The sequence below is a fragment of the Papilio xuthus genome, unplaced genomic scaffold (assembly GCF_000836235.2).
Source record: "Papilio xuthus unplaced genomic scaffold, Pxut_1.1 DF827777.1, whole genome shotgun sequence".
Lineage (NCBI taxonomy): Eukaryota > Metazoa > Arthropoda > Insecta > Lepidoptera > Papilionidae > Papilio > Papilio xuthus.
The window spans coordinates 2,706,628-2,721,857 of NW_013530872.1; the positions used below are offsets into that span (position 1 = coordinate 2,706,628).

The 15,230-nt window shown below is 32.0% G+C and overlaps 5 protein-coding genes across 6 annotated transcripts in view; 3 read left to right on the forward strand and 2 right to left on the reverse strand.

The window, feature by feature from the left end:
* The first annotated feature begins 75 nt into the window (after positions 1–75).
* Positions 76–1,669, forward strand: LOC106115853 (putative methyltransferase C9orf114). Its single transcript, XM_013309444.1, has 3 exons — positions 76–745; positions 846–1,118; positions 1,255–1,669. The coding sequence occupies exons 1-3, from the start codon at positions 192–194 to the stop codon at positions 1,649–1,651; spliced, it is 1,224 nt and encodes a 407-aa protein (XP_013164898.1). The 5' UTR covers positions 76–191; the 3' UTR covers positions 1,652–1,669.
* Rpe (ribulose-phosphate 3-epimerase) lies at positions 1,663–3,606 on the reverse strand. Its single transcript, XM_013309445.1, has 4 exons — positions 3,213–3,606; positions 2,864–2,971; positions 2,288–2,509; positions 1,663–1,947 (listed from the first exon to the last, which is right to left on the reverse strand). Exons 1-4 carry the CDS (start codon positions 3,447–3,449, stop codon positions 1,825–1,827), a joined length of 690 nt encoding a protein of 229 aa, XP_013164899.1. The 5' UTR covers positions 3,450–3,606; the 3' UTR covers positions 1,663–1,824.
* A 221-nt stretch (positions 3,607–3,827) lies between these two features.
* The window catches only part of LOC106115968 (neuropeptide Y receptor-like), a 47,885-nt gene continuing 36,482 nt past the window's right edge, over positions 3,828–15,230 (forward strand). Inside the window, exons 1-9 of one of the 2 annotated variants that reach the window (XM_013309655.1) lie at positions 3,828–3,995; positions 4,102–4,257; positions 4,569–4,662; positions 4,976–5,108; positions 5,294–5,387; positions 6,175–6,334; positions 6,879–7,418; positions 7,678–8,025; positions 8,103–8,458. In XM_013309655.1, the coding sequence (XP_013165109.1) occupies positions 3,873–3,995; positions 4,102–4,257; positions 4,569–4,662; positions 4,976–5,108; positions 5,294–5,387; positions 6,175–6,334; positions 6,879–7,418; positions 7,678–8,025; positions 8,103–8,431 (1,977 nt within the window). In that variant the 5' untranslated portion in view covers positions 3,828–3,872 and the 3' untranslated portion in view covers positions 8,432–8,458. Of the gene's footprint in view, positions 3,996–4,101; positions 4,258–4,568; positions 4,663–4,975; positions 5,109–5,293; positions 5,388–6,174; positions 6,335–6,878; positions 7,419–7,677; positions 8,026–8,102; positions 8,459–15,230 lie in introns of those variants that run through there. The other variant, XM_013309656.1, reaches the window with a different exon arrangement.
* LOC106115967 (uncharacterized) lies at positions 9,587–13,722 on the reverse strand. The gene is made up of 9 exons (XM_013309654.1): positions 13,591–13,722; positions 13,176–13,334; positions 12,671–12,764; positions 12,122–12,251; positions 11,497–11,578; positions 11,264–11,426; positions 10,818–10,970; positions 9,753–10,459; positions 9,587–9,681 (listed from the first exon to the last, which is right to left on the reverse strand). Exons 1-9 carry the CDS (start codon positions 13,696–13,698, stop codon positions 9,670–9,672), a joined length of 1,608 nt encoding a protein of 535 aa, XP_013165108.1. The 5' UTR covers positions 13,699–13,722; the 3' UTR covers positions 9,587–9,669.
* LOC106115541 (uncharacterized) overlaps positions 13,802–15,230 on the forward strand; it is a 6,000-nt gene continuing 4,571 nt past the window's right edge. Inside the window, exons 1-2 of the mRNA XM_013308970.1 lie at positions 13,802–13,972; positions 14,187–15,227. Of these exons, the coding sequence (XP_013164424.1) occupies positions 13,837–13,972; positions 14,187–15,227 (1,177 nt within the window). The 5' untranslated portion in view covers positions 13,802–13,836. The remainder of the gene's footprint in view (positions 13,973–14,186; positions 15,228–15,230) is intronic.

The following is a 15,230-nucleotide window of genomic DNA, read 5'->3' on the forward strand; positions in this document are numbered from 1 at the left end:
AAATTATAGATAATAAATAATAGGGATAACTTTCATGACTCTGTTCCTTTCAAAGGCTATTTCTCTTTGTTTAATTGCTATCGTTAGTTGTCAGTGTCAACTGTCAAAATCTGATGTCACTTAAAGTCACATGGATATTCATGAAAATGAAATGTTTTGATTCCAACAATTTGAACTAATAGTTTAAAAATATGTCTCTTCCAGTGGTACCTACAAAACCGCCAGGAAAGAGCTGGAGAGAAATTAATCAGGAACGAAAAGCATTAAAACGTCAAAGAAATGAAGAAAAAATAATAAAGCGCGAGAAGAGGTTAGCTTTAGAAAAAGAAATAGAAGTGAAAGTGAAAGAAGAAGCAGAGATAGAAAAGAAAAATGCTGAAATATCAACAATTAGCATAGCTATTCCAGGTTCAATTTTGGAAAATGCACAATCAGCGGAACTACGAACATATTTGGCGGGGCAAATTGCTCGAGCCGCTTGCATATTTTGTGTTGATGAAGTCATTGTCTATGATGATATTGGAGATAAACTTAATACTAAAAAATCTAAATTGGAAGATGCTGAAGGATTAAAAATAGCTCGAAAAAGTTGCGTGCAGTTAGCTCGTATTCTTCAATATTTGGAATGCCCCCAGTATCTTAGGAAACACTTTTTTCCTATACACAAAGATTTGGAATTTGCAGGATTATTAAATCCTTTAGATGCTCCACATCACTTACGAATGTCCAATGACTTTAAATTCAGGTATGAAATGTGTTAAAGCACAAGTAAAAAAAGATGTTTACAATTATGTCAGACTGTCTTATTTTAGTAAAGATTTATAGAGGCACATTTTTATTTACAGGGAAGGGATAACAATGAACAAAAAAGTAAAACCAGGTAGAGGTTCACAAGTTAATGTTGGATTGTTACAAGATGTATCTTCTGACAAATTATTAAACCCTGGCATTAGGGTTACTGTTAAAATGCTACCTGCAGTAGAAGGCAGTAAGAAGCTAAAGGGTAAAATAGTGAGCCTAGCAACCCCAAGAGCTGAGACTGGTGTTTATTGGGGCTACACTGTAAGGATTGCAACTAATTTAAGTCAAATCTTTACACAATCTCCATATAAGGATGGGTAAGAACATATTTTTAATTTTAATATACACCTAAATTTGACTTTAATACTTGACCATAATGTTACAGATATTTATCTGGTAGGTATTACCTCATTGTCTTTAAGAATGTAAGACCTGACACTTGTTGTTTTTCAGATATGATTTAACTATTGGAACTTCAGACAGAGGTACTCCCATCAATGATATACCTGATAAAGGTGTTAAATACAACCATGCATTGATAGTATTTGGAGGTTTACAAGGCATTGAAGCTGCATTAGAAAGTGATGAACAACTTAAAGTGGATGATGCCAGTTTATTATTCAATTATTACATAAATGTTTTACCCAATCAAGGATCAAGAACTATCAGGACTGAAGAAGCAGTACTCGTAGCTCTTTCTAGTTTGCGAAGCAAGTTAAAAGCGGAAAATGAACCTATGGTTTTTAAAGATACTGGTATAGCAACAAGTTCAATATTCCCACAGCAAAAACAAGACATTTCAGATAATTCGGGTATCGAAAATAATGTAGATTTAAGCAAATTTGATTAAAAGATAAATTGTAAAAAAATAACTATACTTTATTTAATATAAGTTGTACAAAAATAGGAATGGAAGACCATTGGACCCATTTAAAGTTGTAACAAAGTTTATTCTTACACCCTATATAAAATTTATTTAATAGTTAACTTTTGTGCAACCTATACCAATTATGTCTTACACCATTATTCAGTATTTTTAACTTTATCAATAGCTGTTTGTACAGTATCTCTGAGTAACTTGATTGTTGCCATTTGATCTTTTGACCCGGTAACAGCTGTCCCCGATACAATCATATTTGCTCCAGCCTGGAAATATAAATTTATATAACACCATTATTTATACATTATAAATATCAGATCAGATATTATGTAGCAATGGAAAAAAAATGTATTTCTATCAAGAGAATACATGAAACAAATAATATCTTACTAATATTATAAATAAGAATGTTTTAATGGATGAATGCATGTTTGAAGGTATATCCAGAATGGCTGAAAGGATTTGGAAGAAATTTGGCATACATATAGAACATTGTCTGGAAGAACACACAGTGTACTAATCATGGTTTTTTTTAAATCCCGCATGGACAGAGTTGCAGGTGACAACTAGTGAATAATAAATTATGAATTGGAAACAGTAACTTACATCAGCACAACAATCTATTGTAGAAGGTCCCACACCACCATCTACTTCAATATTTAGTAGGGGGTAATGTTTTCTGAGGTACTGGACTTTTGCCATTTGGTCCTCCATGAACTTTTGACCTCCAAACCCAGGCTCCACTGTCATAATGAGCACCATATCTGCAACAGAAATATATTCCTCCACCTCCTCCACAGGTGTGCCTGGCTTGATAGCAACTCCTGCCTGTAAAATTTACAAAATTATTTGTTTATGTGAAATATAAGTATTTTATTTTTCTTCATCAATGGGTGCAGGAGGGCTTCACACAGGGAATTTATATTGACATGACATTAATTTATTTCATGGTGGAAAAAACTTTCAATGGCTAAACACCCCAATTTTAGGGCTCCGTAACTCGAAAGAAAAAATATGGAACCATTATAGGTTCACTTTCTCCATCTGTCTGTCTGTCTATGAAGACCTTTTTTCTCAGGAAAGCATGGAGGTTTCAAGATGAAATTTATTTCCATTTTGACACACTAATTGTGTCAATAAGATGTAATTAATTAATTATATCATACATAAATGCACTGTTACCTTCATTCCATGTTCCTTTATTTTTCTACAAATCTCTTCAACATTTGTTATTGGTTCAATGTGGAATGTATACTGGTTCACACCTGCATCAGCCATAGGTGCAATCCACTGCAAAAATGATGTTAAATTCTATATAGTATCTATAAATATACATTAAGCAGAGACCTTTATGAATGTGACAATTATCACTTAGTTGAGAAGAAGGTATTAATATAGAGTAAAAGATTTTTATTCCCATTGGTTTTTGCTCTTTTTGATCCCTTCCTGATGACGGTATTATTCTATAATTTAATTATTTTTTTAACAAGAGGATAACTTAATCATATATCAATTAATACAACACAATTACCTGTTCAGGTCTGGACACCATCATATGGGTTTCAAAAAAAGCATCTTTAATGTGATTCCGCAAGCATTTTACAATTGGATGGCCAAAAGTTAAGTTAGGAACAAAGTGTCCATCCATCACATCTAAATGCAAGTAATCCGCACCATTATCAATCAGTTTTTGAGATTCTTCAAATAATTTAGATAAGTCTGAGTTAAGAATGGATGGCCCTATAAGAGCTTTTAATGAACGACTCATGTTGTATGTAGGCCAAATTAAAATACACTATTGATAATAAGATTGCTGTAGTATTTAATAGGGTTAAATGAAGGTTAACCTTATCCCTACATCGAAGTTAGATAATTGAGGTTATGTTATGTTTATTTTCTAAACAATGTTGTCAATGTCATTGTAATAACAGAAGAGAGACAAAGGCAACAAGGTCTTCCGCTACTTTGAAAATATTTTTTATAGTGCGACATAATTTTTATAATACATTAATTACTTATTCGAATGTAAGAAATTACTAACTAAAGGAAAAAGCAACATACGATGTAAACATATTTTAAAGTTTGTTACATTTTTCAACGAAATTTTTTTAACCATCTAGATTTACCATCTGGGTTGATCTTTCTTTTTCAGCGAATTTATACACCATTTATAAAAACGCTTTATATATTTATGGAAAATATTCAGTATTTAAGCATATTAGTCATTTTTCATATTTTCTTCTACAATAATGTTGAATGTTATTGCAACTTTAACAGTTGTGATGATTCACATATTTCGCTATGTAAATTTGAGGCGAGTATTATTTTATTTCAAGTACCCATAGAATACCACAAAGTAATCAACACCATATCAATGTTGTGGGTAGATTTACAAGGCAAAAATTGTTTTATTACTTCAGACTAATGATCCAGTAAACCGTTGCATCGATTATGAAAAAACCGTTATAACAAGCAAAGATAAACAAGATATTCTGGACAAAATAAATAGTAGACGGGATAAAGTGGCATCGGGCGATATACGTTCTTTACCTTCTGCTGAAAACATGATGAAAATGGTTAGTATATGCATAATGAAGTTATGGATTCACTTTCTTAGAACTTTGTAAATCCGAATTGGATGACTTCTTCGACAAAAAACTTAACGAATCGTATAATTTTCACCAGCTATAATTTTATATAAATCTTCTGATAGAGAGTTATGGAGGAGTAGTACATACTGTGCCGACCCTCAATAGGGATAAGGGCAGATGGTGATTCTGTTCTTGAACTCTTGTCTTATTAAAATTATAGATAACTGTAATCTATCTCTGGAACCTGTAGTTTGAAAATCGTAAATATAAACATTTTATTACTATTTTATTTTCAGGTATGGAGTGATAGTTTACAAAATTCTGCGCAAAAATGGGCAGACCGTTGTTTGCCATTTAAAGAGTTGGACTATAAATACTGTGGAGATTCGGGTAATTTTATTTCGCATTCGCAAAGTTATACTTCGTCATATTACATAGTAATGGCCTGAGAATATTAATAATTACTTTTTTCTTCCGGGAAGTTAATAAGTAAGAATTGTTTGATGGCCTACAATGGAAAAGCCAACGTATGATGATTGATGGAGCTCTTCTATTATAATACGTTAGATAAATATATTTTTATAAGAATATAGTAAGAAGTATAAACACTTATTGCAAGAAATATTTTAATAAATATAATTAAAGGAATTAAAAAACTATAATTTCTGAGAAACTCGGATAAAAGTGCACTTTTACAATACAGATGGCGTTAAAATCGGTCAAAATATTGCCACAGTGGTCGGCGACTCGCCCGGTCTGACTCCAGCGATATTAGTGGACGTGTGGTATATGGAACTTTTGAACATGAATTCTTCATTAATATCACGATATCGGCAGTACGTTACATTTTTATATTATCACTTAACTCATATTAGTTAACCCCCCTTTAGTATAAATTTAGTATGAGAAATATACACTAAAGTTATCCTCAACTTTCTATTAATTATTGTGAAGGCGGCGGCAATATATAATAGTCATTTTCCATGAAGTATTATGTACTGTACCTAGTGTATTGTTTTAGATCTAATCAAACCCGTCAGCATCATTACGACTACTTCACACAACTAGCTTGGGCAGAATCCTATCAAGTAGGATGCGGTGGAGTTAAATTTAAGGTGAGCTTATAGTTTTACTTTTAGATTTTTTAATATCAAGATGACTTTATATGTTACACTAGCTGTCGCCCGTGACTCCGTCTGCGTTGAATTAAAAAATAATTAATTAGTAGCCCATGTGTTCTTCCGGACTATTTTATACATCTATGCCAGATTGCAGCAAGACCATCAGCCGTTCCGGAGATACCTTCAAACAAACATCATCATTCAGACATTCGCGTTAATAATATTAGTAAGTTTTATATTACGTTATTTAGTAACTATTTGAGTTAAAATAAAGCGGAAATATATTTCAGTTTATTTAAGTAAAGAGTTGTAGATAAAGCACGTAATGTATAACACAATTATCCAAATATTGTGTTTACCTTCGATGTAAAATGCTGTCCGTTTGAGATAATAAATGTTGCTTTAGTACAGACACTGGTACCTACCAGAATTATTATGTAAAGGTGTTTAATTTTTTATAATAAAAAAGAAATATAGGTATATCGATATAGTCGCAATATCTCGAACAATTCAAATAACATCTTCATTACCTATACTTTTAATATGAATGAAATTATTTATTATAAAGTAATCATCAAATAGATCTTTATAAATGTACCACCTGTAGTCGGCGCGGAATTAAAAAAAAACATAATTAGTAGGCTATCTGTTCTTCCAGAATATGTTCAAACTAACATCCTCTATCCATCCAAACATTGACATTTATATTATTAAGATTGGTATAAGAAAATTTATTAGAATAGATAAAACAAAAGAACTTAAAAAATAATACTTTTCAAAGGATTTAACCAATGACAGAAGGAACAGAACTATCAACAGATTGGTTTGTAATTTCTCGCCAACTGGTAATCAAATTGGGCAATCGGTTTATCACGAAGGTTATCCTTGTTCTCATTGTCCTTTTGGCGGTTCCTGCGACATGAAATATAGGTTTTTGTGCAGTAAGTCTTTTAATAATCCTATAATATAGTCTATACAAATAGTTACAATGCGACCTCCAATTCCATATATGCGGCGATGGGCGCCTACTAATATTTTATTGTACACTTACGATGCTACTTTTATTGAAAGTCAAACACCTTTTGCACTTCTACCTTTTTCCATCAAACGTCGTCTCAGTTGATTTATTTTCCTATATTGAGCTAACCTAACGTCTCATTTATCTATCTTTTTAACATTAGCAATACTAACATTAAAAAAGCCCAAGATAAAAATTAACTTTCTCTCTATCTCTATCTCTCTCTCCCTCTCCCCCCCTCTCTCTCCCTCTCTCTCTCCCTCTCTCTCTCTCCCTCTCTCTCTCCCTCTCTCTCTCCCCTCTCCCCCCCTCTCACTCCCCCCCCCTCACTCTGTCTCTCTCTCTTCACACCTCTCTGCCTTGTTTGCATTCCACAAGGTGGTGGGATCAGCTAAATACCCTTCACTTTATCAGATAAAATCCCAGAGGTATGTAATCTGTACGTAACTGTTTCTTTCGTTTCCTAGATGCTGAATTTCAAGAAAATACCAATGGAAATATAAACAACAGTGATAAAGAAGTTTTTAGTAGCAATTATAATAATGTTACAATTAATACAAGAGGAAATATAACTAACAATGAACAGCCAATAATTACAGACAAATATTCTAACGCTGTTCTTGAAACTTTTGGGTCAGAACAAGGTGAAGAAAACGTAACAGGATTTGATTATTTTGCTCACATGTTACGCTTTACTAGTTCTACTGAAAAAGCGACAAGTCATTTAAAAACATGCAAAGATGTGATACCAGTTGATGATTTTATTGAAATATTTAAGAAGCGTTTGATAAAAGATCAAATGTTGAAACAATATTTATTGGCATCAAAAGTATTGGAAGGGAAGGAAAATCTTGAAAATGGCTACAAAGATGCCACTGTAGCTGATATTATAAATCATATTCATAGCACTAAAACAACATCAACGACACCTAAACCTACTGAACCGGATTATTTTAACTCGACTTTACTTGCAAATTTAGTCGAGGCAGTGATTTTTAGAAATAACGGTACGAAAGAAATAATGATATTTGCAGATTGTAATGTAGTATGTTTTTGTTATGAGAACACTAGCTGTCGCTCACGGCTCCGTCCGCACATATTAAAAAATAAAACATAATTAGTAGCTTAGGTGTTCTTCCAGACTATGTTCTAAATGTATGCCAAATTTCATCGAGATCCGTTCAGCCGTTCTGGGGACATTTCAAAAAAATATCCATCCATTCATCTTAACATTCGCATTTATAATATTAGTAAGATCATTTGCAGATAACTCATCCACAATAGATGCTGTAGAAGATACTACTAATTCACTGTCAGATGTTAGTGCTATAAAAATTAAAGCTGAATATGGAGAAGTTTTGACCAATTTACATTCAACTGGACATTATTTCTTTCCTGAAGACGACAATGAGCAGAATACCAATGAAACAACAGAATCGTATTACGATAATACTAGTCCAGCTGTTTCTGATATTGTATTGGAAATACAGGAATTAAAACGAGGTCAAGGAACTAAAGACTTTTTGGATGAAATTATTGATTCCGATTTCGATACAGATAATGTAACTAATTCTGATTTTCCGTCATCTACAATATTAAATTCCGATGAAAATGGTAAATAAGTTCATTAATTAATACCACAGACTGTCACAAATAAATAGAAAACTAAAATATAGTAATACTATCCACAGAAAGTGAGAAGATTTTATCAGAAAATTTCAAAATTACTCTAACAAAGCTACCTTGGAAGAGACGTAAACGATCACCACTAAAGGGACAAATAGATATGAAGTTTACAATAAGTGACAAAAAACGGAAAAGAAAAAGTCACAAAGCACAAAATAGTGATGAAGTTGTTCATGTAATTAATTACGAGGAATTTTTAAGAAAACTTGCATCAGATTTAGGTGCCCTAAAACTAAATGAGCGATTTCATTGTACCGGAGCAATTTCTAATTCGGCCAAAAATAACTCATTTTTTGTCACATGGTATTTTATTGTTTTAAATTTAATTTTATGAGAAGATAATAAATAATAAAAGCCCAATGTTCAAAAATGTTGTCACTTTTATTGCAAGTTTTATTTAATTATTAGTCAACATTCTATTTCTGGTACATTATAAAGGAAAGTACAACGATAATTTGATTTATATTTTTATTTCGTTTGAATAATAAACAATACATAATAAATAAATAAATGAAGAACGATTTTTATGTAAAAATTATACTACAAGATAGTATTAAAAGCTCTAAAGAATAATAATTATCTCTCCGGTTTCCATTGCATAAACATTTTCCAAGTAGGTTTCCTTTTTTATTTTTCTCCCACGTTTGTTTGATTTTACTCAAAACCTTATAATATAGGTCACCGTAATATAAGTTTTCGTTATGATTTCTTCCACTCTTTCTCATAATTCTTTTATAGATCAATGGGTAATTTTTGTTTCTAGTATCATCTCTTTTAGCTCTTCCAGACAAATTATAGCAGAAACAATCACTGATGTCTTTGTCTTTTCTTTCCTCTCTATTTAATAAAGTAGTGGTAAGCAATTTCTTTTTAGAAGAATCATCTAATAATTCTAATTTATCTATATTTTTGTTATTATAAATTGCTTGTCCTCGAGAATTTTTACGACGGACGTCAAGGGATCGACGTTCACAATAGTCGTCGTCTATTTCTGTTGTCGTAACAGTATCATCCGTTTCTTCAGTACTTGCGACTAGTTTGTTTCTATCCATATAATCACGAGTACATGTTGATGTACGTGTACAACCATCAACATAACCTGGAGGAGTTCGTGAACCTCGGTTATTGGGATCGTTGTCAATAATAACACTGCCGTTACAGTCTGTCATTTGTGTGATTGTCCAGGTGCAAGTTAGCTTGCGTGTACAATGTTTCATACGTACAAAAGGCGTATTCGCTGTTATTTCTTTTGTGGTAGCGGCTATAGTTGATTCTTTAGTTATAATACCTTGACGTCTCGCATCCACACCTTTGTTACGGAGTTGCATTAGCTCATCAAATGATAAATATTTTTCTGTTATCGAAGGCAATTCTCTGTTTAGATTAGTTGTTACTGTCATTAGAGTTATTGGTTCAATACTGGTTAGTCCTGTTTTCACTTTCGTGTGTTTCAATTGTTTACTTGATAATGTCGTATATCGAACAGCTGTTTTAAATTGTGATGTTTTTTTCTGCATAGTATCATCCATTTGCCAAAAAGGCATTAAGGTTGTATATCTGGGGTCATTTCTTTTATGTCTTTGCCTGAAATTCCAAGTTGAAACAATGAGAATTATTAGAATTAGTATGAAAATATCGAGAATATGTTTTATTACCTGCCTGTAAAAAGGATTATTTTCTTTTCTTTTGTTAATATTTACTAAATCAAGTCTTTCCTTCGCTGGTACGTGTGTTGAAAGTTTATTCGGTACGTTTTCTCGTCCAATTCGTTCGCGTAAATGTAAGTTAGGTAATAAATCGTAGTGTTGGAACGTACCAGAGTTTTTACTAACCACATTTGTGAATTCATCTTGTGTTCTACGAGAATTTGAACAAATTATTTGCGGGTTGTTTTTTAAGCATTGACAATAACCGATCCAGGATGTGGTTCTTTGAGTGGTTGTAGTATACGAGTCGCATGAGCATATTGAATAAAGGAATGGCGAAGTCGCTTGTATATTTTGATTTGTTTGAGTCCAATGTTGATTTTTATAACCCCTTGTGCATTCAGCTATTTTTTCGTAATCACAATTACTTCGTAAAGGGTCTTTAGTAAAAGGTAAATTAGTTTTTCTAGTGCAAGATGGCTCTTGTTTAAGTTTTAAAGAGTCCTGTTTGTTGAATGGGGTTAAAGAATATATAGAGTCGAATTTTTGTGGTCCAGATTCGATTTTCTTATTCATCATATTTAAGTTATTGGGTGCGTCGAGTCCGTGGAAGACTCGCCAGGGATTTTCAAGTTGATGATTGTTGTGATCTCTAACTTTAGATTGATTTATTGGTTTTTCCCAAAAGTTGTGTTGAGGATATCGTTTTACAGCGGCTAAAATATATATTATAAGATTTTTTTTTATTTGAAATTATAATACTATTCTTATTAATTTCAAGTTTATTATTCTTAATTACGTACCGTGAGTGTTCATCATCAATCTGCCCTTATCCCTATCGAGGGTCGGCACAGTATGTACTACTCCTCCATACATCTCTATCAGCCGTCATATCCGAGTCTACCCCCTTCTTACGCATATCCTCTTTCACACAGTCATTCCATACTTTTTTTGGTCTTCCCCTACCCTTGTAGCCATCCACATTCAATCTCATTACTTTTTTGCTTATATCATCATCATCCCTCCTCATAACATGTCCAAACCACGCTAATCTTTTACTCCTCAATTACGTACCGTGAGTGTTGTTCATAGATATCGTAGTTAGCTTCCGACTTTTTATTTTGTTTGTAATCTTATTATTTCGGAATAAATCGGTGTTATTTGACAAATTAATGATCCTTAGTAAACTTCTAACTCCACCAGGAGTTCGTGATGTTTGCTTATCATCTAAAATAGAATAAAATCAATATTAATAATTATAGTGTCGCACTGTGGACGCCTGCTTGACTACGGGGAAATAGGACACTAAGCATAAAAAATATTAGCATGGTAGATTTGAAACACGATTTATAGTAATACAATAGTTTTCGTTCTCAATATCCACCGCTTCGCCGTAGCAACCACGAGGCATTCGCGCGTCGACAACGAATTAACGCACCGACATCACAATCAGAAAGATTCTGTTGGTTTTAGAAACCGGTAACCTTAAACTATTAGGCTATTAGTGTAGCAATTATTACCTTCAAGCTGTATTTTATTACATAGTCCTTTATATTTGAAATCTGGTACCATGTTATCAGGACATTGGGTAGCTGGGTATCCAATTAAGTAGACTGGCTTTCCTTTAACATTACCTTTGGGAGCAAAGTTGCATACGAGCCTTTGTACTCGTACATTTTCTAACTAAAAAGTTTTAAAATTAATTTATCTTTGTAAAATTTAAACTTAGTATATTAATAGTAAATTTATTTACATAGAAGCTTGCCTGCCCGCATCCAACGGTATCGGTGTTTGCCCAAATTAATTGAGTAAAATAGCTTGTTCTGTTGTCAGTCCTGTGTAGATCAGAAACTCGTTAAAAAATCTCTTATCATCATAAGCTCACATACTACTACGTCCCTACTGAGGGACTCTGAGCCTACCCTAACTTAGGGATGACTAGGCCATCGTTAACCATGCTGGTCCAATGCGGGTTGACTTCACACACATCTTTGAATTTCTTCGTAGATATGTCCGGTTTGCAACACCATGTTTCCTTCATCGTAAGATCGTTGGATAAATGTACATATTTAAATCTAAAACACATTGGTACATGGCGGGATTTTAACCCAAGACCGACAGATTACAAGTCAAGTTCTTAACCCCTGAGCCACCGACGCTCCTTTAGTATAATATAATTTTACTTTACACAGTTTGTAATTATTTCTATGCTAATTTAAACAAAGTAAGCCCTTTGAAAGCTTATATTCATACGTAAAAAGGTTATTTTTATTTAAGTCTTGCGGTATTAAAACTTTTTTTTATAAGTTTTTTTTAACCTGCCAAGCATGAAGTTAATTACTATATAATAAAAATATACATATATGTAATATTTATACTCATTGTAATATGTGATGCTTGATCTGTAGTCCACTGATTGCATAAACCATATTTCTATAAAATTCGCAATATTAAAGTTTGAAGACAAGTCAAACATCGTGGCTATGTTCTGGCCAACTTCAATATTTTCTGTGAAAAAAAAGTTTAAAAAAAGGTTTTACTGTATTTATTCAGTTGACCTAATATATGTTTTAAAAATATTCTTTTTTCAAACCTAATACGAAGAATTGATAGTTCAAACTTTATAGGCTTCGTTGATAGACACACTTTACACTTAAAATGGGTAATTCCAAAACATCTGGTAGAAAATATTATCCTGGTAACTATAATATCATTAGCTATCCATATTTTACAATTTTGCTTAACCTTATCTTAAAATTTTCACAAATTAACTGAAAAGGTGAAATATCCTAATGGCCGCCAAACATTTAATATTCCTCTGTTTACTAATTTTGGCGTTACATCGAAAGGAAGATGTAAGTAAATTAGCAGCCGACCTAATTACATTGTAGATTGTTTGTGGAAAGAAATTGATGAATTCGTCTTACCTAGATTGCGACAATAGTCTTCTTTATGCGGTCGTGATAGATCACACTGGTCGGCCCACCGCTGTGCGAAAATTGCTAATTCATCCGACCAAACCTTTAAACGATTACTTATTATAAATTCTGTTTACTTCAAAGAAATAGGTTAATAAATTATGATTTATTTCAACCACGAAATTCAATTAAATTAGAAAAATAAATTGTATCTCATTTTTGTTATTAATTATAGGATTAATAAATAAAGAATGAAACTGGTAGTATAGAAAGAAGTAAAAGTACGATTGATTCAGGAAGGAAAATTAATTAGATTGTTTTGTGTTGCACCACATCTATTGTTGATTAAAAAATAAAACATAGAGCACCACCGGCTGCGGAGTCCCATGACTCAAACAACCAGTGGTCAGGGCTGCAGATACAGGTACCTTCTCACGATGCGTGCGCTTTCTAGGATAACTGCCTTTTGTATCGCGCCCTATTGTTTATTAATTATAATTATTATGTTTCTTACAATTTTTCTCATATTTCCAGCACCTGGTAGTTTCTTTGATCGACCTAATGCAATGAAATTTCTCCTCGAATTAATTCTATCCACAATCGATTTGGTATCTTCATTTGTTAGTTTACTCTTTTCATCGTATTTTATACATGATATACTTGGTCCTGCTTTCTAGTAAAAACATAATTAATTAAATATCTTACTAATATTATAAATGGAAATGTTTAGATGGATGTTTGTTTGAATGTATCTCCAGAACGTCTTAATGGATCTTGATGAAATTTGGCATACATATAGAACATAGTCTGAAAGAACACATAGGCTACTAATTTCGTTTTTCAATTCCGCCCGGATGGAGACGCGTGCGAAAATTAGTTTATTAATAAATGTAAAAACTAAACATCATTAAAATACTTAGATTACTTACTGGAAATAAACAAAGTGTATGATTAGCACATATCTCACAGTAATCGTTAGAGAAACCACTTACAAAATAAACGTAAAATAATATTACAACTAATTTGTCTTTTAGCATAGTAAAATGCGGTATATAATAAAATTGTTGACACATTTAAAATATAATGAAGCCGGTAAAGCCTACGAGATTCATGAAACTGAATATTAAATGCTTCATGTCAGTCGTCAGTTATAATGGATTTTATTTACCTCTGTTATGTTTTTTATGTTTTACATTTTAGTTACAATGAATTCATATATGTTGGATATAAATTGCGCAATAATACAAAACAGTGATGTAACTAATTGGGTATTTAATACAAAGAAAGTTGAATCATCAAATCGACAAAGCGGTAATAATTTGTAAACATTTATATTTATACTAGCTTTCGCCCACGACTACCTCTATTAATTAAATAAGTAGTCAATGTGTTTTCCTGATTATGAACTACACGTGTGCCAAATTTCTTTAAAATCTGTAGAGCCGTTCCGGAGATATCTTCAAACAAACATAGATCCCTCCATCTAAACATTTGCATTTATAACATTGGTAAGATTGTATTTCAGACACGTCTGACCATACTGCCCAAACTGTAAGTTATCAAGAATATTTTCGAAATTCAAAAAGAAGCAACAAAACTTACAATTTAAAATCTAACATTTTCGATAAAATGCTGTCAGACGAAATGTTAATTATACAACAGAATTTGCATAGAAAAGACATAAACCAAATTCCTTCTGTATACATTTCTACAGCGAATAATGCTCCGACGCCTACACTTGAGGTTAAACAAAAATGGTCAGTCATGAATTTTCTATCTAATACATTAAATGAGTCTTATCATACAGATGGTACACAAAATGAAACAACTAATAAAATTAATAAAATCAATAAAGAAGGTAGTGACAACAAACAAATATGTTATAACAATTCTAGAAATAAAATTGTTGAACTTCGTAGTTTAAATGAATCACCGGATATTACATCAGAATATTTAGAGAATGGAAGAATATGTACATGTATGAATACAAATACATATACAAGATGCAATCATAAATGTACAGGTCCTATTCAAGAACATATAACACATAGTAACACCGACCATCTTTGCTCCAGAACTATAACAAGAAGTAAAGACACACAACCAAATATACCATTTTTTATTACTACAGAAATGTATAATTTTTATACAGTAACACCATACCCTATATATTATACATGGATAGATGATATAAAAAAGAAAAAATCTAAACATAGAAAGAATAAAAAACCCGAACATCTACATAGTATATATTATGATAACAGTGAAGAAAATAATAGTCTTGAAAATACTGATTTTGATGATGATATTATTGAAAAAATTAAACACAAAATAAATCCAGATAAAGATGAAGATAAAGGGAAGTCATCTGAAGGAAAAAATGTAGTTATTAATGTAGAATATGAAGATAAAGAAACACTAAACAACGAGAAGAGCGATGATGGTGGAATAAACGATATACTTGAGCAAGGAGAAATACAAATTTCTGATAAAGATAAATTCACTAATCAAATTGTTAGTGATTTGAAAAAGTATTACAATGATGTGGTGATAAAAGATTGTTACTGCT